General features: G+C 39.2%; 2 protein-coding genes and 1 pseudogene across 2 annotated transcripts in view; 1 reads left to right on the forward strand and 2 right to left on the reverse strand.

Annotated features, from left to right (window-relative positions):
* UGT10289B (UDP-glucosyltransferase) overlaps window positions 1-7,898 on the forward strand; it is an 18,359-nt gene extending 10,461 nt beyond the window's left edge. Inside the window, exons 4-8 of the mRNA XM_028169512.2 lie at window positions 1,051-1,248; window positions 1,777-1,993; window positions 3,071-3,290; window positions 3,914-4,133; window positions 5,194-7,898. Of these exons, the coding sequence (XP_028025313.2) occupies window positions 1,051-1,248; window positions 1,777-1,993; window positions 3,071-3,290; window positions 3,914-4,133; window positions 5,194-5,464 (1,126 nt within the window). The 3' untranslated portion in view covers window positions 5,465-7,898. The remainder of the gene's footprint in view (window positions 1-1,050; window positions 1,249-1,776; window positions 1,994-3,070; window positions 3,291-3,913; window positions 4,134-5,193) is intronic.
* Window positions 7,611-15,489, reverse strand: LOC149502665 (UDP-glucosyltransferase 2-like). Its single transcript, XM_089728747.1, has 8 exons — window positions 15,305-15,489; window positions 14,818-14,908; window positions 13,365-13,560; window positions 11,302-11,496; window positions 10,620-10,842; window positions 9,818-10,037; window positions 8,762-8,981; window positions 7,611-8,162 (listed from the first exon to the last, which is right to left on the reverse strand). Exons 1-8 carry the CDS (start codon window positions 15,449-15,451, stop codon window positions 7,895-7,897), a joined length of 1,560 nt encoding a protein of 519 aa, XP_089584873.1. The 5' UTR covers window positions 15,452-15,489; the 3' UTR covers window positions 7,611-7,894.
* Window positions 15,490-15,623: 134 nt separating this feature from the next.
* On the reverse strand, window positions 15,624-21,625 carry LOC149502666 (uncharacterized; annotated as a pseudogene).
* Window positions 21,626-21,986: the final 361 nt, after the last annotated feature.

The raw sequence follows: 21,986 nt of genomic DNA on the forward strand, positions 1-21,986 counted from the left end.
GGTGGTGGTGGCGGCAACCTACCCGCGCGGACTCACAAGAGGTCCTACCACCAGTAATTACGCAAATTATAATTTTGCGGGTTTAATTTTTATTACACGACTAGCGACCCGCCCTCGCTTCGCTTCGGAAACATTAAAACACACATGAAACCAAAAAAATAAATAAATAAAAAAATAAATAAAAGTAGCCTATGTTCATCAGGGACAATGTCGGCTTCTAATGGAAAAATAATTTTTCAAATCGGTCCAGTAGTTTCGGAGCCTATTCGAAACAAACAAACAAACAAATCTTTCCTCTTTATAATATTAGTATAGTTTACACGATGTTATTTCTTCACCGTGGAAGTCAATCGTGAACATTTGTTGAGTACGTATTTACTTAGAAAATTTGGTACTCGCCTGGGATTCGAACACCGGTGCATCGCTCAACCCGAATGCACCGGACGTCTTATCCCTTAGGAACGTGTTGTGGACGAAACAGAATTGCGACTTTCTTGCGGGTCAGGTGTGACATTACATTGGGAGCCGCGTAGGCCCATGGACCGCATTATCCCAACGTAGGGAGGGCGCGTCTTTGAGTTCCGGCTCACAGTTGGAATAAGTTAGCCCAAGCAGCCAGTTGTTCAAAGTTTAAAAAAAACTCAATCGAGTACCTCCCACACCCCTTAATTCAGGAAGGTTTGTCATAAGTCACCTACCACTTAACAAGATCTTTCCGGTAATATGTTGATTATATTACAGGTAACATTAGATTAGTAATATGTAGATCTTTAGTTCATAAACTCTCTACTAGATGGCGCTCTTCTGCTATTCGCTAGTTTAGTTTTTCGATGAGAGATGGCTCTCTCAGTATCTTCGGCGGTTGTAACAAGATGGATTTATATCAATGTTTTAATTAAATCTAAATACATACGTACAAAATAGGTTATAATACACACACAAGTAATACGTTTCAAACCAATCACTTTGCGAACCCTTAATAAATATGTTTATATTGATAATCTAATATATAAAAATAATATTACAACAATTTTGTGTTTAATTTTCCAGGCTAGCATCATTGTATGATTGTCCATTGATTTGGATGTCGACTATGGATCCACACTGGCAAATCTTGAGATTGGTAGACGAGATGCCTAATCCTGTATTTCTGGGCCGTTGTTTCCTTGATAGCATTGCGCCATTTCGTTTTTGGGAACGGACCCAAGAGTTACTTTATCAGATCTCATTATTGTTTTTCAAGGATATGTAAGTTTAATCATAGAATCCCTTGCTAGAGTATTAGCAAATTCTGTCAGGTTGAGTCTATGAGCCTACCCATAGGAACGTGGCTGATATAGCTCCGTAGACTAACAGAGAATAAGTAGGAAAAAATTTAATATAGCATTAAGATATTACTATCAAAAGAAGAAATTAGGTAATTTAAATCAAATGGTACTAAAGAGTTATTATTATTATAAATACGTCATATATCCTCTGTTACTCTAGTTTTTAGGAAGATCTCTATTATTGGAGTTAGTAATAAATATCGCTATATTGTATGACTTATCGTACTGTTATTCCATATAAATTAATGAACACAAGATCAGATTAGTCAAATCATCTAATATTAATATTTTATATTATTTTACAGCGGAATCTTATTCAAGTTTTCTTAATCTTTTATCGTATTTACCATTACTAACTTAAGTACATCGCTTACCAAAAACTGTGTCTCAAAGTTACGCCAAAAAAAAAAATTTCATTCCAAAATTATAACTTGATGTTCATTTTCAGAGAGTTCTTTAGTGCAGAGGATGCTGCGTTTAAAAGATTGCTCGGTCCCGTATTCGCTAGAAAGAAGAAACCCCTACCTTCATTTAATGCAGTGAGATACAATGCTTCGTTAGTGCTGAGTAATTCACACCATTCAATAGGTTACCTTGTAAAACTGCCGCCCAATTTTATATCAATCGGAGGTTTTTTTATCGATGACAAGAAGCGTCTGTCTTTGGTAAGATTTTTTTTAATACAATATTATTATTCTTGATTATAACGAGGGCTCGTGTTTTTATTTAGTAATCTGTGGCTCGGGTTAATATGTGTACTAATATTATAAAGCTGAAAAGTTTGTTTGTTTGAACGCGCTAATATCAGGAACTAATGGTCCGATTTGAAAAATTCTTTCAGTGTTAGATAGTTCATTTATTGAGGAAGGCTATAAGCTACATAACATCACGCTAAGACTAATACAAGCGGAGCACCTATAAACAATGTTTCAAAATCGGGTTTTTTCCCTTTTAAGAGCTTCCGCCGCGTGCGCTGCAGAAACGGTTAAAGTTTCGCTAAAATAATGTATGACAGAATTGTTTCCCTTTAAAAGATCTAAAAAAAAATCCGCGACAGCATATGCCTATATGTTAAGGTTGGCTCACTATAATGTTTTTTATGCTAACCAAATTTGTTCTAAAATAAAGCATTATTTGTGAACTATTCCACGCGGACGAAGTCGCGGGTAAAAGCTAGTCTACTAATAAAACTGTACTAATTTTTGATGGGGCTGCATTTAGACACTCAATCAACTCTCAAGAAACGATATGATCGTACTGACAATAGTAATTCTGTTGCAATGCAGTATCTATTTATGCAGTGAATAGGCTGTTAAAGTATGTACTTTTAAGATATGCTTATGAGCACTTCTTTTAGGAGATTCCGTAGTTTTTGACAGAGCACAAAATTATGTACTATTCTTTTATTATTTTATTTATCAGTTAGATTGTAAGTTCACATGGGTGGTCTAGTGTGTAATCACCAATTTCGCAAGACTCGCAATCGACTAACGATAATTTAATGAAATTGGAGTTTTAACCTGATTCCTCATCGAGGAAGATAGGGTGTATCGAGAGTGATAACCGAATAAAAAATAGGCCATCGATTGGTGCTAGCATATGTCACATACATTGTTATAAAATAAACTTAAAACAAACAAAAGGAATCCGTCCGACGGGGGACGCATCAAAGGAAAAACAAAATTGTTAATTTTATTTAATTCCAAGCATTTTCATATTTATCTAAACAATATTTTTGACAGGATTTACAAACAATAATGGACAATGCCAAGCACGGTGTCATATTATTTAGCTTAGGGAGCAATTTGAAAAGTAAAGATATGCCGGAACATCTCGTTCGAAGCCTTTTAAATGTATTCAGCGAACTGAAACAAACAGTGATCTGGAAGGTCGAAGAACGAATAGCTGATCTACCTCAAAACGTTCATGTTTTAAAATGGTTGCCGCAACAGAGTATTTTAGGTAAGTGAGTAACCATAAAAGACTATGCACCTATGTAAGCTAAAGGAATAGTCACATTATACGTATAACGCCATGGATTCAAGTTACCGTCTCTTTGCAAAGTGGCCACGGTTCTTAATTTGACCGGATTTTTTGATAGAATTGACCGAACGAGTTAAATGTGTTTCAATTAAAAATCCTATTAATAATCTAGTATCATAAAAAAAAGTCTTTAGAAAATAACAGTTGTGCTGTTACATTGTTAGATTGTTCATTTTTTATGAAAGGAACATTTTAATTTTTAACTTTATTTTAATAACGGCAGCCCAGGTAGGTAATGGTGCCTTCTAATAGCGGTAGGCAGCGGCTTGTAGCGGTAGGCAGCTGCTTGGCTCTGTACCTGGCATTGCTGACGTCCATGAGCGACGCTAACCACTTACCATTAGTTGGGCCGTATGATCTCTGCCTGCTCGAGCAATAAAAAAAATAAAATAAAGCAATATTTCACAGATCTGGCCAGTAGTGTATTAATATTTCCGTTGCGGACGGTGGTAATGTTGAAATTGGTGTAACGGATTATTTGGTTAAGACGCACTGAATATTTCACTGCATTGACCTTAAGCGAAATTATTATATATTTACAGCTCATCCAAACTGTATTCTCTTCATTACCCACGGAGGATTGTTGTCGATTACCGAAGCATATCATCACGGGATACCTTTAATAGGAATTCCGGTGTTCGCTGATCAATTTATGAACGTTAATCTAGTTTCAAAAAAGGGCTTCGCGAAGAAAGTTGATCTCACCTACAATTTGCCGGGTGACTTAAAACTTGCAATTGATGAAATTTTACATAACAAACGGTGAGTAAACGGATAACAGATACATGAGGATATACACTATTTGGTAATGGTCTTAAAAAGGTTTAAAAATTTGTAATCTGTCATACGAAGCAACTAATTAATTCTCTGTTCCTATGACACGTTGCAATGGATATAATAGCGTACCTAGATAAATCCCAAGGAGGGTAGACGTCAGGTAGTAGGCCGGTCGTAAAGCTCTCGCCAAATTCTTATACAGTGTGATACGAAGACATTCTGTTCCAAACCCACATAATGTGGCATAAGGACAAGCTGAAGAAAATCGCGACTTGGCTATGCCTTTGGAATTACAGAATTTTGCGCCTAAATACTTTTCCCTTCGATCAAAACCCAAAATCGACTAATTGTTTATAGTTTCCTAACCGTTAATAGTCTAGTTACAATGACATTTGTCGCCGTCATATGTATTTTATGTGGTTACTATGTTGTTTGTTGTTATTATATCATAGGTTCATATTTAGCAAAGGAACAGGCAATTCTTTATTCCGAAATAGTGCAACGATCATTCATTTTAAATTACTAATTTAAGGCGGGCGAAAACGTGCGCCGGTTTTAGTAGGGTTATATTCTTTTCGGTTACATCGTCTCAAACTTTTTCGTCTGTGTGTTGCATGTCGCGTGACGGTCGGCCGCGGAGTTGGGATAAAGTTAAAGGCGCTCGTCAGAGTAGCCAAGGCCAATATGACGGCGGGTTCAATAAAAATATATGTTGGGGACATAGTCTACTTTTATCCTTTCCCATTATCATTCCAATTTTCCAAGTATAAAATTAAGATTGATAAAGCGATTTTTATACCCATAATGGAATATTGTTCCAAAATTTTTTAGTTAAAGTTTCACAAAACCACAAAATCCTTTTTTTTAATTAATAGATACGAAGAGATATAGATAGATACTTGAATTGTAAAGTGGCAGATTTTCCACCACAAAATAAAGTGAAAAGCTCACAATAGTTTTTGGCCACGCGGAATTATTAGCTTCTCGAATAACGTTAGACTATAGCAGGACCAGGATACATGTTGACAATAATTTTCATTGACAGGTATCTTGAACAAGCCAAGCTGTGGTCAGCAATATTCCACCATAGATCAGTAAATCCTAGAAAAGAACTAGTACACTGGGTCGAACATGTTATTCATACTCGTGGAGCCACTTATCTACGATCTCCGGCATTGGACGTGCCTTTATACCAAAAGATGTATTTGGACCTTTTGGGCCTAGTTATGCTAGTTTTGATGGCATTAATATTCTTAATTAAGAATGTGATAAAATTATTTATGGTTCCGGGTATAGTACACGAGAAAATTGAATGAAAGATTTGGTAATATTTTCTGAATTCTAAAGTACCATTCGCATGGTATAAATTAGATTCACTTTGGTAAGTTAAGTAGATACGTACGTATTTGTATTTTAATAATACCTTATTTCTTAAGCTGGCTTACTAGTCGTGTTTTTCTAGGATTATCAGTTAGTTGTAAAACGAGTGATAAAATCAAGTTAATTTTAAGACTGACGTCAAGAACCATCCAACATTTGTTGAAGGAGATAATAATGGTCTTTGAAATCGGTTACATTGGATATGTCTACATGTCAATTAAATATTAAGTATTTAAACCACTTGAATTATTTAATGGAATTGAGGTATATAATGGTTTGCAATGTCTCATGGATAAGGACATTAACATTGTCAGGTTCCCAGCCAAGTGTATTTAGCTCTGTCCTTAATTTAAAAACCTACTTTCAAAATTGATTATCTACTACAATTTATTCAATAAAGACATTCTTGTTAAAGAAAATAATTTAAAGAAATAATCCCACGTAATTTTAATTTTAAATGTACGTGTATAAAATTTTGCAACTGCAAAAAAAAAAACCTTAATAATATACACAGGAAATAGAGAAAGACATGAATAATAGATCTATTGTTCACCAGTGTATTTTAATGAAGTTAATCAATAATTTAATTCATTGTTACGATAAATTGTGAATCTACATAATAAGTGCAATTCCAGCATTTCTTTGAAAACAGTTGTTTTAAAATTATAAAAGAGACACGACAAAAATGTGTTATATAATGTATATATCGACGCTTGAAAGGCAAACGTGACTAAGCGACAATAACTGCTTTGTACATAAATGATAGGCAATAACCATATTCGATGCGCAAAAAATATATATTTCTAGGTCTATTAAAATAATTTCAATCCTACAGCTAGATTCGTTAAAATATAATTTTTTTCAAGTATTTCAACTTTAAATTAGTCTACTGTAAAGTTCACGCATTGTCGCTTAGTCATGTTTGCCTTTCAAGCGTCGATATGTATGTGCAAGAAATTCAGCGCGTATGTATTTGGTCACGTACACCTAAGAATACACTTAATGTAAATCGTAGAGTACACTTGATACGATGTAATTATATAAGAAATAAATAATTGGTAACAAATCACGCACGGTCATCCGGTCCCAAATTAGGATTCCCTGTGTTATGGGTACTAGAGAATGACATACACACTTATGTGGGCTTATCCCACGATCTTTAACTTCACGATCGCGTAGAGGTTGACTCCAATTTTTATTGAGTTGAGACAATTCCACTACGTTTGCCGTTAGGGGCGCTGTTGTGGCTCCATACAAATTGAGTTAACTCTTTTGCGCTATAGAGAGGTTAAAAAACTCTCACTAAGCACACAGTACAATGCAAGCACCATTATGTGTGTGCATGGGATGTGGGATAAGCCCACACTTATATACGTTGAAATAAATAGATGTCTAGATAATACATACCCAGACGGCCTAAAGGATAAAGTCGTCCGGTGCATTCGTGTTGAGCGATGCACCGGTGTTCGAATCCCGCAGGCGGGTACCAATTTTCCTAATGAAATACGTACTCAACGAATGTTCACGATTGACTTTCACGGTGAAGGAATAACATTGTGTAATAAAAATCAAAGCCACAAAATTATAATTTGCGTAATTACTGGTGGTAGGACCTCTTGCGAGTTCGTGCGGGTAGGTACCAACACCCTGCCTATTTCTGCCGTGAAGCAGTAATGCGTTTCGGTTTGAAGGGTGGGGCAGCCGTTGTAACTATACCTGAGACCTTAGAACTTATATCTCAAGGTAGGTACCGCATTTACGTTGTAGATGTCTATGGGTTCCAGTAACCAGTTAACGCCAGGTGGGCTGAGAGCTCATCCACCCACCTAAGCAATAAAAAAAAGACAGAGAGCTAACAAACATGTTCATCATACGAAAATTTGCCCGACGTGGGAATCGAACCCACGACCCTGGGCGCAACGGTCAGGAGCGCTAACTACTGCAGCACGAGTCAGTCAAATAATTATGATGTAACAACAAAAGCTTTATTTACGTCATCCAATAACATATTACTTTTAAAACACATGACAACATTGTTTGATTTTGTGGTCAAAAAGTATATTACAACTTATCACTTTAATATTCTATATAATCTAGGTTATTTTAAGTATGATGTAATCGATTTATATGTGAACTGTTTAAGCATTTATTAAAAATAAAATAAGACTTATTTAATATTTGTTCAAATGGTTTGGCGAGAGCGCTTCTAAAATTCCAAGCATCATCAATAACTGAAGAAAATAATGAATAAATAATGAACTTGGTGGCGTCATTAATTCAGATTTAAATCGATCGCAAATCAACAATATCAATAATAATAATTGTATTGCCTTGTACGAAATGTTATTAAAGTTGAATGGTATCATTTAATCTTCTTTCCGTTTTAATGTCTTCTTATAGAAACTTGAGAGAGTTTTTTCAATAACCAATTTGATCATAAGCAATGTCATTGCAATAGCTGCCAGCAGATCTAAGTACAGCCTCTGGTAGAAAGGCACGTGCAGTGCTGGTGAGCGCAGATGGAGAGCTCCTCTAGTCTTGACGACGTGCTCCACCCAGTGGACCAGCTCAGCACCCGGAGACACCGGACGATCATGGAAGATCAAAGAAAGCTGTTTTGCTTTTTCTCGGTATCTAAATTAAAATAAAAACGGTTATATAAAATTATTCAATGGCGCCCTTCAAGTACTCAACAATTTTCGTATTTATTGGAGCATGAGCTCAGTCTCTTATATTGAAATAACAGAAAATATTAGGCAGAAGTGCTCAAGAACCCGTAATCAGTTAAATATAATATTCATATATACATTCATAATAACGTTCATCCATAGATCGCTGATGAGAAGGAATCTTAGGAGTAGGATGCTGCGTAAATTAGGCTCTAGTATCGCTGAAGTTTATGTTGTTGCCTAACATCATTCTTTCAATAAAAAAATACCACACTTTAAAGTCCATATGATATAACTGGTGGGTTACTGGTGATAGGACGTTCTGTGAGTCCGCACGGGTAGGTATCACTAACATGCTTATTTCTGCCGTGAAGCAGTAGCGCGTTTCGGCTTGAAGGAGGGTGGGGCAGCCGTTGTACTTTAAAAACTGAGACCTTAGAACTTATGTTTCAAGGTAGGTGGCGGCATTCATGTTGTAGATGCTTATGGGTTCCGGTAACACCAATCGGACTGTGAGCTCGTCCACGCATCTATATACGTCACAAGCAATAAAAAAGCACTTACTTCTTATCGCTTAGCATTTCGCCAAGAGCCTTCTCTAAGCTTTTTGGGAGCTCGTAGTTCAATTTAATTTGTATACCATAACCAGAAATCACGGCTTTCTGGATGTTGACAAATTGGTCGTAAAAAATAGGTATCCCTATAATGGGCACCCCGAAATGTATAGCTTCTGTTGATGATAGAAGTCCACCATGCGATATAAATAGGAGACAATTCGGATGAGCTGTAAATGGAAAGTCATTTAATGGACATGAATGAAACAGCAAACAATGAATCGCACAGCCTATCCTGAGACATATACTTGAAGTACATTGGAAGACAATCAATAGTTATTAGTTGATGATTATGACGAGACTTTTTCGCAACAGAAATACGCGAGTTTTTTTTTGCTTAGATGGGTGGACGAGTTCACAACCCACCTGGCGTTAAGCGGTTACTGGAGCCCATAGACATCTACAACGTAAACGCGCCAACTACCTAGAGATATAAGTTCTAAAGTCTCAAGTATAGTTTCAACGGCTGCCCCACCCTTCAAACCGAAACGCATTACTGCTTCACCGCAGAAATAGGCAGGGCGATGGTACCTACCCGCGCGGACTCACTAGAGGTCCTACCACCAGTAATGAGCGAGTTGGTAAACTGTGCACAAATGCAATCAACTACTAATATTGTAAATCTTAATATGTATAAATTACGTGTCACTTTGTTTGTCCGCGATGGACACCTAAACTACTGAACCGATTTTAACTTTTTATTTATTTTAAATGTGTTTTGTTCCAACTTAGGCCATAGGATGGTTTTTATTTCGATGAATGGTCGCAATGTTTATAAATTAACAATAAGATAATTTCTTATATTGATTAGACTGATGATAGCTTGACATCAACTCTCTAAGGACCTCATTGCTGTACAACAAAGTCTGCAGAACGGCATCAAGCTCGAGTCGTAATCATTTCCATGATGCTAATAAAAAATCCCTACCATTGCTGAATTCGTTAATCTTTTTACCCATCAATTTGTATCTATCAATTCGCCTGTGATGAAAAAAAAATCCACTACCTAAAATGCTCGTTTGTGGTGCCCACTGAACAATGTGAACATTCTTTGGTAAATCGTTCAGATTTTTTTCAAATTTCCATATAACCGTTTGTTTAAGATTCCCGAATACTTTGAGCAATTCATTCACGATGTGCTCCGGTATGTCTTTGCTTTGCCAGGCCGATCCCATACTGAAGTAGACAACTCCGTCTTTCGAGGAGTCCATTATGTTTTGTAGTACCTGTTAATAAAAAGGTTAACAAACATGTCTTGTTAGCACCAGACATAAATACAAGAAAATAAAAAGTAGAGCTCGGAATCTTGACAAACGAGGAAATGTATGATTTTATTTTTAAAAGCATTCAAAGGTATTGCTAATTTATTTATTATGTCATCTATCAGCTCTCAGATGTCCACACATGGACATAGACTTTTCATAAGGCTCGCCACAACCATTAGTCCTGCGCTGCCTCCATCCAGCTATTTATTGCCAATTTAAGTTTAATAAATTGACAATCTATCTGTTGGGAACAAAGAGACCATAAAATCAACTAGCTGAGATTCTCGCCGGATATTCACGGTTCCCTCGATAGCACTCAGGTAGTTTTTAAGAAACTCCACCTTTCGTGGCGTTGCCTCTATTCACTCACCCGCCCTGGTAAAGTTGGAAAGGCTTGCGGGCCGTCAACAATCCGACAACTCCAAAAGCTTGTATCTTTTGAATGAAAGCTAAACAGACTTGTATTATGTACATAAGTCCTTCCGGCTAAAATATAAAAAGTAGTGAGGTCAGTACGAAAGAATTAAAATTAGTATGAGCTACCTTATCCAAAGGCTTCACAACACTACTTATATGAAAGCCTCCATCTTGTTTGAAATTCTGTGGTGTTTTAGGCAAATTTCCCAATGAGTGATGATCGTTTGCTAGCACCAGCGAAGCATTATAGACCAGGTCTTCATAATTTGGCGGCTTAATACCTCTCTTCCTTATAGAGGGTACGAAATGATTGTCATAAATGTTTTCCTCTTGTGAAACAATATAGAGTCTGCAAAAAAGATTATATTTTATGTAACATTTATTTAAATAGTTTATTATACTGTGGCGTGGTCATACAAGCAGAGGGCTCATAGATACTGCTACTGATATATTACTATTCATAGACACTGACGACCTTGAGAAATTCAACAATACTATAATACACATACAATACAACTTAAATTTGAACATTTGATCGTATTTTTATGTGGAAGATAATTTTGGTTAACTTTAGAAAAGGATAGGATGACATTTCTGACTAGTGTGGATCCATTACATGCTCCACTATCAAGGGGCTCAAGATAGCAGAGGAAACGAAAATAATGTGACGCTATTTCAATTATTTAACTTCGGAGCACGGAGCTTAATGTCCGCCTAATTTTGAAGAATTGCCAGAGCTTATACTGCTGCGTACTTTGAAATATAGGATTGAAGTAATCGATAACAAAGCTTAAAAAGACGTCGTTACCTTTTAACTATTTTCCATTTCCATTGGGCCCATAGTTCCTCAATTCGCTGTTTAAAGTTCAAAGGCGGATAGTTCATTGATAATGAGCTGACAATATAAGCGGGATTCGTTGGTTCGTCGATCAAACGCAGAGTCTGCCAATTAGTTCTCAGCGAAGACAGCCATATCAAAGGACATCCATACAGCGCTGAGAAACTGACATTACATGCCTTCATTATTTACACGATCAAACATACCATTGTGTACGGTATTTGCGAATATACTGATCATTGTTTGGCGGGTTAATTTTTTACCATTTCAATGTCATTTGAGGCAGCTTAAATTATTTGTTATCTTAATTGCTAGATATTAGCTAGATTCAGAAAAGCTGATTTTAAATTTTAGAAATGTATTATATAGATTTCTCATTGTTCTATCTGCAACTGATACATCGGCTTAAAATGTTTTTGATACGTAATTGAGAGAGTCCACGATGATAATCCCATTTCTTTCTCTCCCAGCTTTTTTGTAATGATATTTTATCCAAATTTTAAATGGATCTCTTGTAAAATTGCAAAAATGCTTAGTGAAATTATATTCGTACGAATTGTAAATTATAATTAAGTTAGGAAAGTTTTTACATGACCATGTTAGGAGAGTTTTTAAATAAACTAGTGGTCCCGCAGTAGTCGAAAGTCGACTATAATTTATTGAAATTATAAGTTTGACGATTATTAATGGTCCTATTGTCAAAGACTAATAAACTTCTATAATCACAGATTTCGTCGAGACTACAATATAGAGAAATCATAATAAAGATAAAAAATATTAGCCTATTCTCTATTTGACCACTAAGCACTAACAAAAGTTTTACAATAAACATAGAGCATATATATATTATTATATGTGTGTGTGTCAAATACATGGTAGTGTATGTAATGTTTTTTTATTCATTTAATGTATTAGTAATGCACAATTTAACAAAAATATTAGCATTCTGCACTCCTTCTCTATATTCTCTATAAGTGTGAGAAATTTCATGCTCTTCCGTCTGCGCAGTTTTCGTAAAAAGGGATACAAAGTTTTTGCTTCACGTATTATTAATAATTAATTCATATATAGATTTTTTTTTTTTAAAACTTTTTAATGACATATTTCACATTTCATCTATGGTTTTGTTTACTTCTAAGCTTTGGGACGGATTTTAATCTGGCACTCTAAAACCATAAGAATAAATAAAGATATTATTGAATTTGTAAAGTATAGGGTAAAGTTTATAGTTATTGTTTAATCGCTAATGAACATTAAGTGTATGTGAACAATATAATATACGGCAGACCGCAAAGATAGGTGTGCTCATAAGTGCAAAGAATGAAAGACTTAAGCTGGTATGCAACGAAAAAAATTTGAAGTAGTCAGTGTTGAATTGTAATACTTTTCCTTATTCAAAATAGAAAAGGTCAGTATCGATTTGAGATTTTTCCTTATTCTCTCTCTCTCTCTCTCTCTCACTCTCTTACTCTCTCACTCTCTCTCGGATGGACAACTAGTAGTAGATATATTTCCATTTTATCGTTGTCACCTAAATTGCTTGGTTTGACCTAAACACGTCATTACGGATCCTCCCGATCCATTAACGGTGCTATTAGGTACCACAAGTACCGGTCACCGTCCTCATCGAACCCGTCGCTTGTGACGAAGGGCTCGATGAGTGAATTAGCCCATAGACACAGCCCAATGAGGTTCTCGCCGGATTTTCTCAGTGAGTCGCGTTTCCGATCCGATGGAAGATTCTGCGAAGCACTACTCTTGCTAGGGTTGCTAGGGCCAGTATTAGCAACACTCCTGGTCAGAACCTCGTGAGCTCCCCTACACGTCAAGGAGAAGCTGAAATAGCTTCTCAAGGCAATCAGCATGGATGAGGGAAAAAAAAAACAGTTTATAAGTTTCAGGTGTATGATTTAATAATGGTAGCTTTTAACAAACTTTTTTTTAATTTTATATTTCCTGTAAACCATTGTGATATTATATTAACTTGCATTGCAACACTTAGACATCAGTTATAGTATAGTAAATATACTTACGCGGCATACACTTCTGTTTCTATGTAATCTGCAATGACCACATCAAAACTTTCATTCGTGTTTTGTATTAACTTCTTTACGTCTTCGTTTTCGAATGTCATCAATGCGTTTGCGATAGTAATATTTTGTTGATCAAAAATGTTGTTCATTTCAACTTTGTTATCCATTAAACAGGCTATATCAACGAATTCTACACCTAAGAATTTAAAGATTTTTATTGAAGTAGACACAAAAACTGTCATAAATACCAAAACAAGACGTTACGAATTACGGAGTATTTTAAAATCAAGTGATTTTTTTGTTTATGAAGATAAAATACTGTTCTTAGTTCATGTTGCACAGAGAGGCAATTTATTTAATGATTAATTATGGTAGAGCTTAGTATTTTACATTTAAATGTCATCATATGTCAATACTTTACCAAACTTGTAGTCGATACTCTTATATCAAACGCGACGTAATTCTTTTACATAGAATTAATTCGAGAACCTAAGCTAGGCAAGAGAACCGGGCTTACTAAAAGAATTTTTTTTTTATTGTTTAGATGGGTGAACAAGCTCACGACCCTCCTGGTGTTAAGTGGTTACCGGAGCCCATAGACATCTACAACGTAAATGCCGCCACCCACCTTGAGATATGAGTTCTAAGATCTCAGTATAGTTACAACGGCTGCCCCACCCTTCAAACCGAAACGCATTACTGCTTCACGGCAGAAATAGGCAGATTTATTTTATTTGATGTAATGTTAACATATTTTTTTTCGGCCCCGGGGTTCGGCCTGTGTTTGGTATGTGAGACTCAACGATCTGCATGGTGTTGTGAGCAGACCGCGAGCCCAAGGATTTTAGGGCCCACCCACTAAACGACTCCCCTGCACTCTTACACCCGACGTCCGATCCCCTCCGAGGCCAGAACCCGTATGAGGTAGGGGGGTCACCGCGGTCAACACTACAACCAGACGGCGCGGCTCACCCCAAGGACGCCCAGCCGACGGAGCCTTCGAGATGAATTTAAGGCTCTGGAACGTCGGCCGTCTCGCTACGGCAGCCCGTCAGGCCGCCCAGACGGTGCCGCTGGTGTCCCGGAATACCCCGCTGGACCAGAACCTGCCTGCCGGGTCGGGACGCGATACACCGCCAACCGGTCGCTCTATTTACTCCTCGGCAGCGCGCTAGAATGCTGGTAGCGCGCCGCGCGGCCTCTACCCTCTCAGGTCGCCCCTTGACCTTCACCGGGGGGAGGCCGCTACCTACAGGGGCCGGGACGTATGGGCGTATTCCCGCCTCCGGCTCCCGGCTCGACGGCGACGGATCGGTGCCGAAAGGGAAGAGCTCTCCCTCTCTCGTTCCGCCGCCTCCTTCTGCGAGATAGTGGACTCGCAGAAGTCGAGCATCGCCTTCCAGGACTCGTCGCTGCCGAGCCTCGTAGCCACGACGATTTAAAGTTTACCTACCTTTCAAAATGTCATTATTTGCACTGACGTCTATTTCTCGGTAGTTTTTCTTCGGTTTCTCCTTAAGAGGAGATGTTGTTATGTAAGTTACCTGGAAAATTACATCGAAATGCAGTCGAGTTAAAGTATTCTTCATATTGGCTTTGTCGCTTGAACTGTTATCATGAACATTCATATTAGATAGCTTATTAGCTGCTTTTTTCACGATTCTTCTTATTGCTTTAGATGAGCATACAAGTGCACCTTATGGGTCGTTATCGGAGCTTCCAGTCACCGTCCTCGTCAAACCCGTCGCTTGCGACGAAGGGCTCGACGAGTGAATTAACCCACCGACACAGCCCACTGAGTTTTTCGCCGGATCTTCTCAGTGGATTCCACCACCACTTATATCCCAATACCACTTCAAATGCACCGTGAATATTTGCAATTGCACTCGTTTCAAACTGTCATTATAGTGTCACAAATAAATAAATAAAAAACCCAATACCTCATGTCCGGCATTAAGGAGATGGCTAACAACACTAGCTCCCAGGATATTAAGACTCCTGAACGGCAGAGCAGTAATCACTAACACTGTATAGCCTTGGACTTGATTCGCGAGAAATATAAGGCACAATCCTAAAATCGACCTCATTCTTACTTACGCTACCTAGCACTGTACTGAGTTAAATTGTATAATTTGTATTTACACTCGTATCGTTCAATTTGAAATGAATAGAGTATATATACTCTAATATAAATATATATATATACTATAAAAGTATATAGTGTGTGTGAGTAATACGAATTTGTTAGGATATAAATGAGTCTCGCGCCGAAACACGTGTAAGATATGCGATTTAGTTTTCGTTTCTATCGAGTGGAAATTTTAATAAGCAAAATTACATAAACTTGTTTATTAACAATGAACTTTCAATGTTATTTGGGTAGGATTTCTAAAGCACATTAATAATGCATCTCGTATTCTCAAAGATTATTCCCAAAAATTTCAAATTCATTTATTCCAAAATTACTTTTTCTATGTTCATTGGCGTTTTTTTTAATCAGTCAATAGAGTAACATTTATTAGATACATCTGTTCGGAACCGCAGTAAAAAGTTTAGTTGCAAAACAACAACTGTCATTTATATTTTTATCATTTTTAATTTGTTTCTAAGGTTGTCAATTAAACTGTCAGCTACGAAATTTGCATCATAATTTTATTTTATTGTATAATTTTCCTCCTCACAAGCCCAAAGTAAATCTTAATAAGAAACCGTCCGCTACATGGTCCTTCGAGCCGGATACCCAGGAAATAACGGAAATGATCAAAGTTTGATTTTCAGGACGTTTCAGTGATGTGTAGCCCATTACTCGGTATTTTGAGGTAATTGAACCGGTACGTTGAATCAGCAACAAGTTAATAAATTGCAATTTAGAATCTGTAAGATCGAATTATTATTTGAACAATATGACGTAGTACAAACTAAAATAGAATGCCTCGCTGACGATTTCAGCTCGCAAAGCACAGAGAGAGAAGATTTCGTATCGATTTATTACAAAAGCCTTTCACAGGCTCAGGAGATTCTTTCTCGTAATTCTAAATTGTTACAAATCGATGCGCATAGTTTTGAGAGTTGTTCTCATGTGAGCAATCATCACCTGGTTAAATTATCTATCATTAACCTACCCAAATTTAATGGTTTATATAACAACTAGCTGGAATTCCATGACACCTTCAGTTGTCTTATACATTCGAACGAGGCGATAAGAGAAATTAATAAATTCCACTACCTCAGGGCCTCGCTAGAATTCGATTCGCCTCGAAGGCTTCGTTGGCTGGGCGTCCTTGGGGTGAGCCGCGCCGTCTGGTTGTAGTGTTGACCTCGGTAACCTCCCTACCTCATCCGGGTTCTGACCTCGGAGGGGATCGGACGTCGGGTGTAAGAGTGCAGGGGAGTCGTTTAGTGGGTGGACCCTAAAATTCTTGGGCCCACGGTCTGCTCACAACACCATGCAGATCGTTGAATCTCACATACCCCGCCCCTTTTGCGCGGGGACCTCGTAGGAGGTTCGGCACTCTACCCAAAAAAAGGGTTTCACGCATCTCGTGGCGAAAATGGTAAAAACACAACCAGTTATCATTTTTCTTTTTACAGGGAATACCTTCGCCCCTAAAAGCTGATCTTGATCTCCATCCGGTGACGTGTCGCCTCCTCGCTCGGCTCCATTCTAAGTCTCCAAGGCGTAGGTTCATCGTGGCTAGCTCTCGTTATAACATGCTAATTTCCAATGATAAGTCCCGTGTCACTGGCCCCCTGGTCTCCGCAGCCTCAACTTCTTCAATGTGAACCGTGTTGGTATTTTCTAGGATCGTATCCGCAATCATCGCTAATGTATCTAGATCCTTGGCTTCTGTCACTGACAGTATAGCACGTACAGCAGTTGGCAGATGTGATTGCCACATCAGCTTCAACGTGTCATCGGGTATTTTTCCTCTCGCCAAACCACGCATCGTCCGCAGCAGTTGTGACGGTCGCTGATCTCCCAGCTCCACCTCTCCAATAAGCTTCTCGAGTTTCCTAGTCTCCGACTCATCAAACACTCGTAGTAACCTCTCCTTCAAGATTTCATATTTCTTTGTTTCCGGAGGCGCGAGTAATAAATCACTTACTTGTTCGATAGCGCTTTTAGAGAGCTTCGTAACCACCAGATTTTGCTTGACCGTATCTGACAGCCGTTGACTTTCTACGGCAGCCTCGAACTGAACAAACCAGAGTCGCGTTCGGTCTGCCCAGAATTACGGTATCTGTGACGAAACGCTGATGCTTTCCAGTATTCTCTCACTGCCATCGCCTCTGGTCTCTGCTCTCGCGTCACCATCACATGGCGTTTGGGGGTTCATTTTATGAAAAGCTTAATTAAAAAAATCAATGTGTTCACTCACGGGGTCACCACTTTAGGAGTTATTTTAGTAGTGGTGAATAATTGTTCAGGGCGTTGTCGGAAGTGAGATACTTTAATAACACAACTCGTTAATCGGAGCGCTTATTCGCGTCTGAACTTAAAAAGTAAAAAGCAACGGAGCTTGCAGGCGCAGCCGCAATTTATGACTACGAACAATTTTGTTTACATAACAAATTGTGTCCCTGCACTTCAAAAATATGTTATGTTTCTTTCAGTCCACGCACTGAAAATTATTCCAAATGTCTTCTTTGTTATGTATTGCCGTCCATAACTGACGACATGCCTTGCCATTAATTTGATGTTTCGCATTTAAATATTCCTGCTAATATTATTTTAGCCCATCCCCAATTTTATAGGGCGTCAGAAATTGTTATGATTATTGGATCTAATATCTTTTGGTACCTGCTCCGGACGCGAAAGATCCATCTGGGAGATAACATCTCGATCCTCTGGGAAACTCGACTTGGCTGGTTGGTGGTTTTCAGGGATCTATGTGATGGTCATGGATCTGCTCCCCTAATGCGCAACTTTACAAAACTTGCAGACATTTCTCAAGATCTTGATCTCGGCGTTGATGACACTCAGAACTTGCTGTCGCGGTTCTGGCAGCTTAAGGAAGTCGGCCTTAAGTCATCATACTCCGAGGAGGAACGAAAATGTGAAGAACATTTCGTTAAAAATACGAAATGTCTAGCTGATGGTCGTTTTTGTGTGCGTGTACCCTAAAACAATCTGCGGACTGCTTAAGTGACGGACAACTGCTCTGGTTACTTTGCCACAATATCTTAAGCAGATCGGCCTTGAGTGCAGTGACAAGAAGATCTTAGAGATCATCATCATTCACGCTTTTACGTGTATGATCCCTCACGAGGTCTGACTTATTTCAGGAGTCCTTGGACATTAAGAAGTAAGTTGCCGCAGAGCTTGCCTCCGCCAGGATGCCTCTGCGCAAGTGGAAGTCCAACGATCCTCTACTCTGTTCGTCCCTCAGTTTAAATATCGGATCCCTTGAATCGTGTAAGACATTAGGCCTCAATTGGCAGACAGCCACAGATGAGCTTTCTTTCTCTGTCGATTCGTGTGAAGCCTCGCCTTCTACGAAACGCTCTATGCTTTATGTCACTGCACGCATTTTTGATCCCATGGGGCTAGTTTCTTCCTGCATCGTTCCTATTAAAATACTATTGCAGCGACTATGGGTTTATAAGTTATCATGGGACGAAGAGCTCCCATTTGAAGTAGCCAAAATTTTGGGCTAATATAATTAAAAGCCTTCTGCTTTTAAATAATTTGCGCATCCCTCCCTTTATTGTTTGCGAGGTTTATACTTACGTAGATCTGCACATTTTTACAGATGCGTCGCAAAGCGCCTATGGTGCTTGTCATTACGCGCGAAGCGCGAAAGTGTATGGACGAATCAAGGTCTCGTTACTTATGGCCAAGAGTAAAGTGGCCCTATTAAAGCCAACTACGATCCCTTGACTGCAGGGCTCTGGTAGGAGTGCGCCTCTACGAGAAGGCTTATTGATTCACTCCAGGTTGAGGTCAGGCATAAAACTTTTTGGACTGACTCGACGACTGTGTTAGGCTGGCTTAAAATGTTGCCTAGTAAATTACAGCCTTTCGTTCGCAATCGTACGGTGGAGATCATGGAGAAAACTGTGAACTGTACCTGGCGTCATGTTCCCACTGATGAAAACTCTGCTGATCATATTTCTCGCGGCGTCGAAGTCGTAAATTTGCAGGGTCTAAATCTGTGGTGGTCAGGTCCTCAATTTCTGCAGCAAGACTGCTCTCAGTGCCTTCCAATCCAGTCCAGTACAACGAGTCCAAACTCCCTGAAGTTCGTCTTGAAGTCTCGTTGCACCTTTCAGTTCCACGTGATGATTTATTTATGATTTCAACCGATTTTCAAACCTATCTCGACTAAAACTTGCTGTAGCCTATGCATTGAGATTCATAAATTTGTGCAGAAAGCTATATCCAAAAACCGGCCATTCAAGCTCTTAACAGTTACAGAACACATTTGAACTTGATTATTAGGAAAGCTCAATCTGAGTCGTTTGTCGAATATAAGCTCCTAACTCAAGGACATTCGTTATATCCTAAAAGTCCCTTCAACAAGTTTAATGTCTTTCTTGATGACGCTCAAATTATGCGTGTTGGTGGCAGGTTTGAAAACGCGTCGGAGTTTTCATATGAGAAATAACATCCTATAATCCTACAGTCCACTCATATTCTCACAAAACTCGCATTCAAGGCTGAGCACATTAAGCTTATGCATGCTGGACCCCAACTATTATTAGCTTCTATACGAGGTCTACTGGCCTATTGGCGGCCGCAATTTGGCCAAGGCCAATTACCATAATTGTACAAGATGTACTCGCATGCGAGCACAAACAGTTACTCCTCTTATGGGAAATTTACCTGTGCACCGCCTCACTCCTGGTCGCCCGTTCGAGTGTGTAGACATCGACTACGCTGGACCCATCTCCTCCGCTAACCGCCTTGGTCGAGGTCTACATCGCAATTTTTGCATGTTTCAAAACAAAGGCGATCCATATCGAATTAGTAGGCGATTTAACCAGCAATAGTTTTTCTCTGTGCGCTACGCCGGTTTGTATCGCGGAGAGGTAAGCCTACTCATATATATTCGGATAATAGTACGTCATTCGTCGGTGCCCATAAATAAATTGGTACATTTTTAAAATCTAACTGCAATTCTTTGCCTGATGTTTTGATCGACTTCCACCTGTGTCCACCTTACTCTCCTCATTTTGGAGGTCTTTGGGAGGCAGGGGTTAAATCTATTAAATTCCATATGCACAAAGTATTGGGAAATTGTAATTTAACTTCCGAGGAACTGATTACTGTCCTAACACAAATCGAAGCAATATTAAATTATTGTCCGCTGACTCAACTATCAAGCGATCCCAACGACATGATGCCGCTTACTCCTGGGCATTTTCTCATTGGCCAGCCCCATACTGCAATGCCTGCTGCTGAGTACAAGAACTGCCGGCTAAGTCACCTCACCAGGTTCTAGCGGTTAGAGTTTATGCGACAACATTTTTGGGCCAGATGGTCAAAGGAGTATATTAGTGAGCTGCAGCAAAGAACAAAATGGCGCACCAATCAGTCATCGCTGAGCTTCAGTCTGGTTGTGGTGAAGGAAGACAATCTCCCACCACTTAAATGGAGACTGGGCCGCATAGTAGCTGTCTATCCAGGGTCCGACGTAGTCAACCGGGTTGCAAACATTCGTACCTCAAGCGGAGTCATCAAGAGGTCGTTTCGCCATTCCGATTTGAGCAACCGACGCGCGTGGACGTGCTCATTGTTCGTTCGATTGCCCGACCTCGGTTCGTGGCACATCTGGCGTCCAAGTTTTTTTGTCGGAAGTGACTACCGGTGATAATAGATCATTGTTCGTGGCACATCTGTGGCCCAAGTGTTTCTCGGAATTTGTACCTGCGCCTAATTGCAAGGCATTGCCGCCCGGGAACTGTGCGGATACGGTAGTAACTATGCCCCCCCTCGTAGGCTCCTCAGGCCAACTTGCGGCGTTCGATGATGATGAAAAAGCAGAGCTGCTGGCCGATACACTGCAAACCCAGTGCACGCCCAGCACTCAATCCATGGACCCTGTTCATGTAGAATTAGTAGACAGTGAGGTAGAACGTAGAGCCTCCTTGCCACCCTCGGATGCGTTACCACCCGTCACCCCGATGGAAGTTAAAGACTTGATCAAAGACCTACGTCCCGGTTCCGGTTCCGACGGTATATCTAACCGCGTTATTAAACTTCTACCCGTCCAACTCATCGTGATGTTGGCATCTATTTTCAATGCCGCTATGGCGAACTGTATCTTTCCCGCGTTGTGGAAAGAAGCGGACGTTATCGGCATACATAAACCCGGTAAACCAAAAAATCATCCGACGAGCTACCGCCCGATTAGCCTCCTCATGTCTCTAGGCAAACTGTATGAGCGTCTGCTCTACAAACGCCTCAGAGACTTCGTCTCATCCAAGGGCATTCTCATCGATGAACAATTCGGATTCCGTACAAATCACTCATGCGTTCAACAGGTGCACCGCCTCACGGAGCACATTCTTGTGGGGCTTAATCGACCAAAACCGTTATACACGGGAGCTCTCTTCTTCGACGTCGCAAAAGCGTTCGACAAAGTCTGGCACAATGGTTTGATTTTCAAACTATTCAAC

This window comes from Bombyx mandarina, chromosome 07 (assembly GCF_030267445.1).
Source record: "Bombyx mandarina strain Sakado chromosome 07, ASM3026744v2".
NCBI classification, from domain to species: domain Eukaryota; kingdom Metazoa; phylum Arthropoda; class Insecta; order Lepidoptera; family Bombycidae; genus Bombyx; species Bombyx mandarina.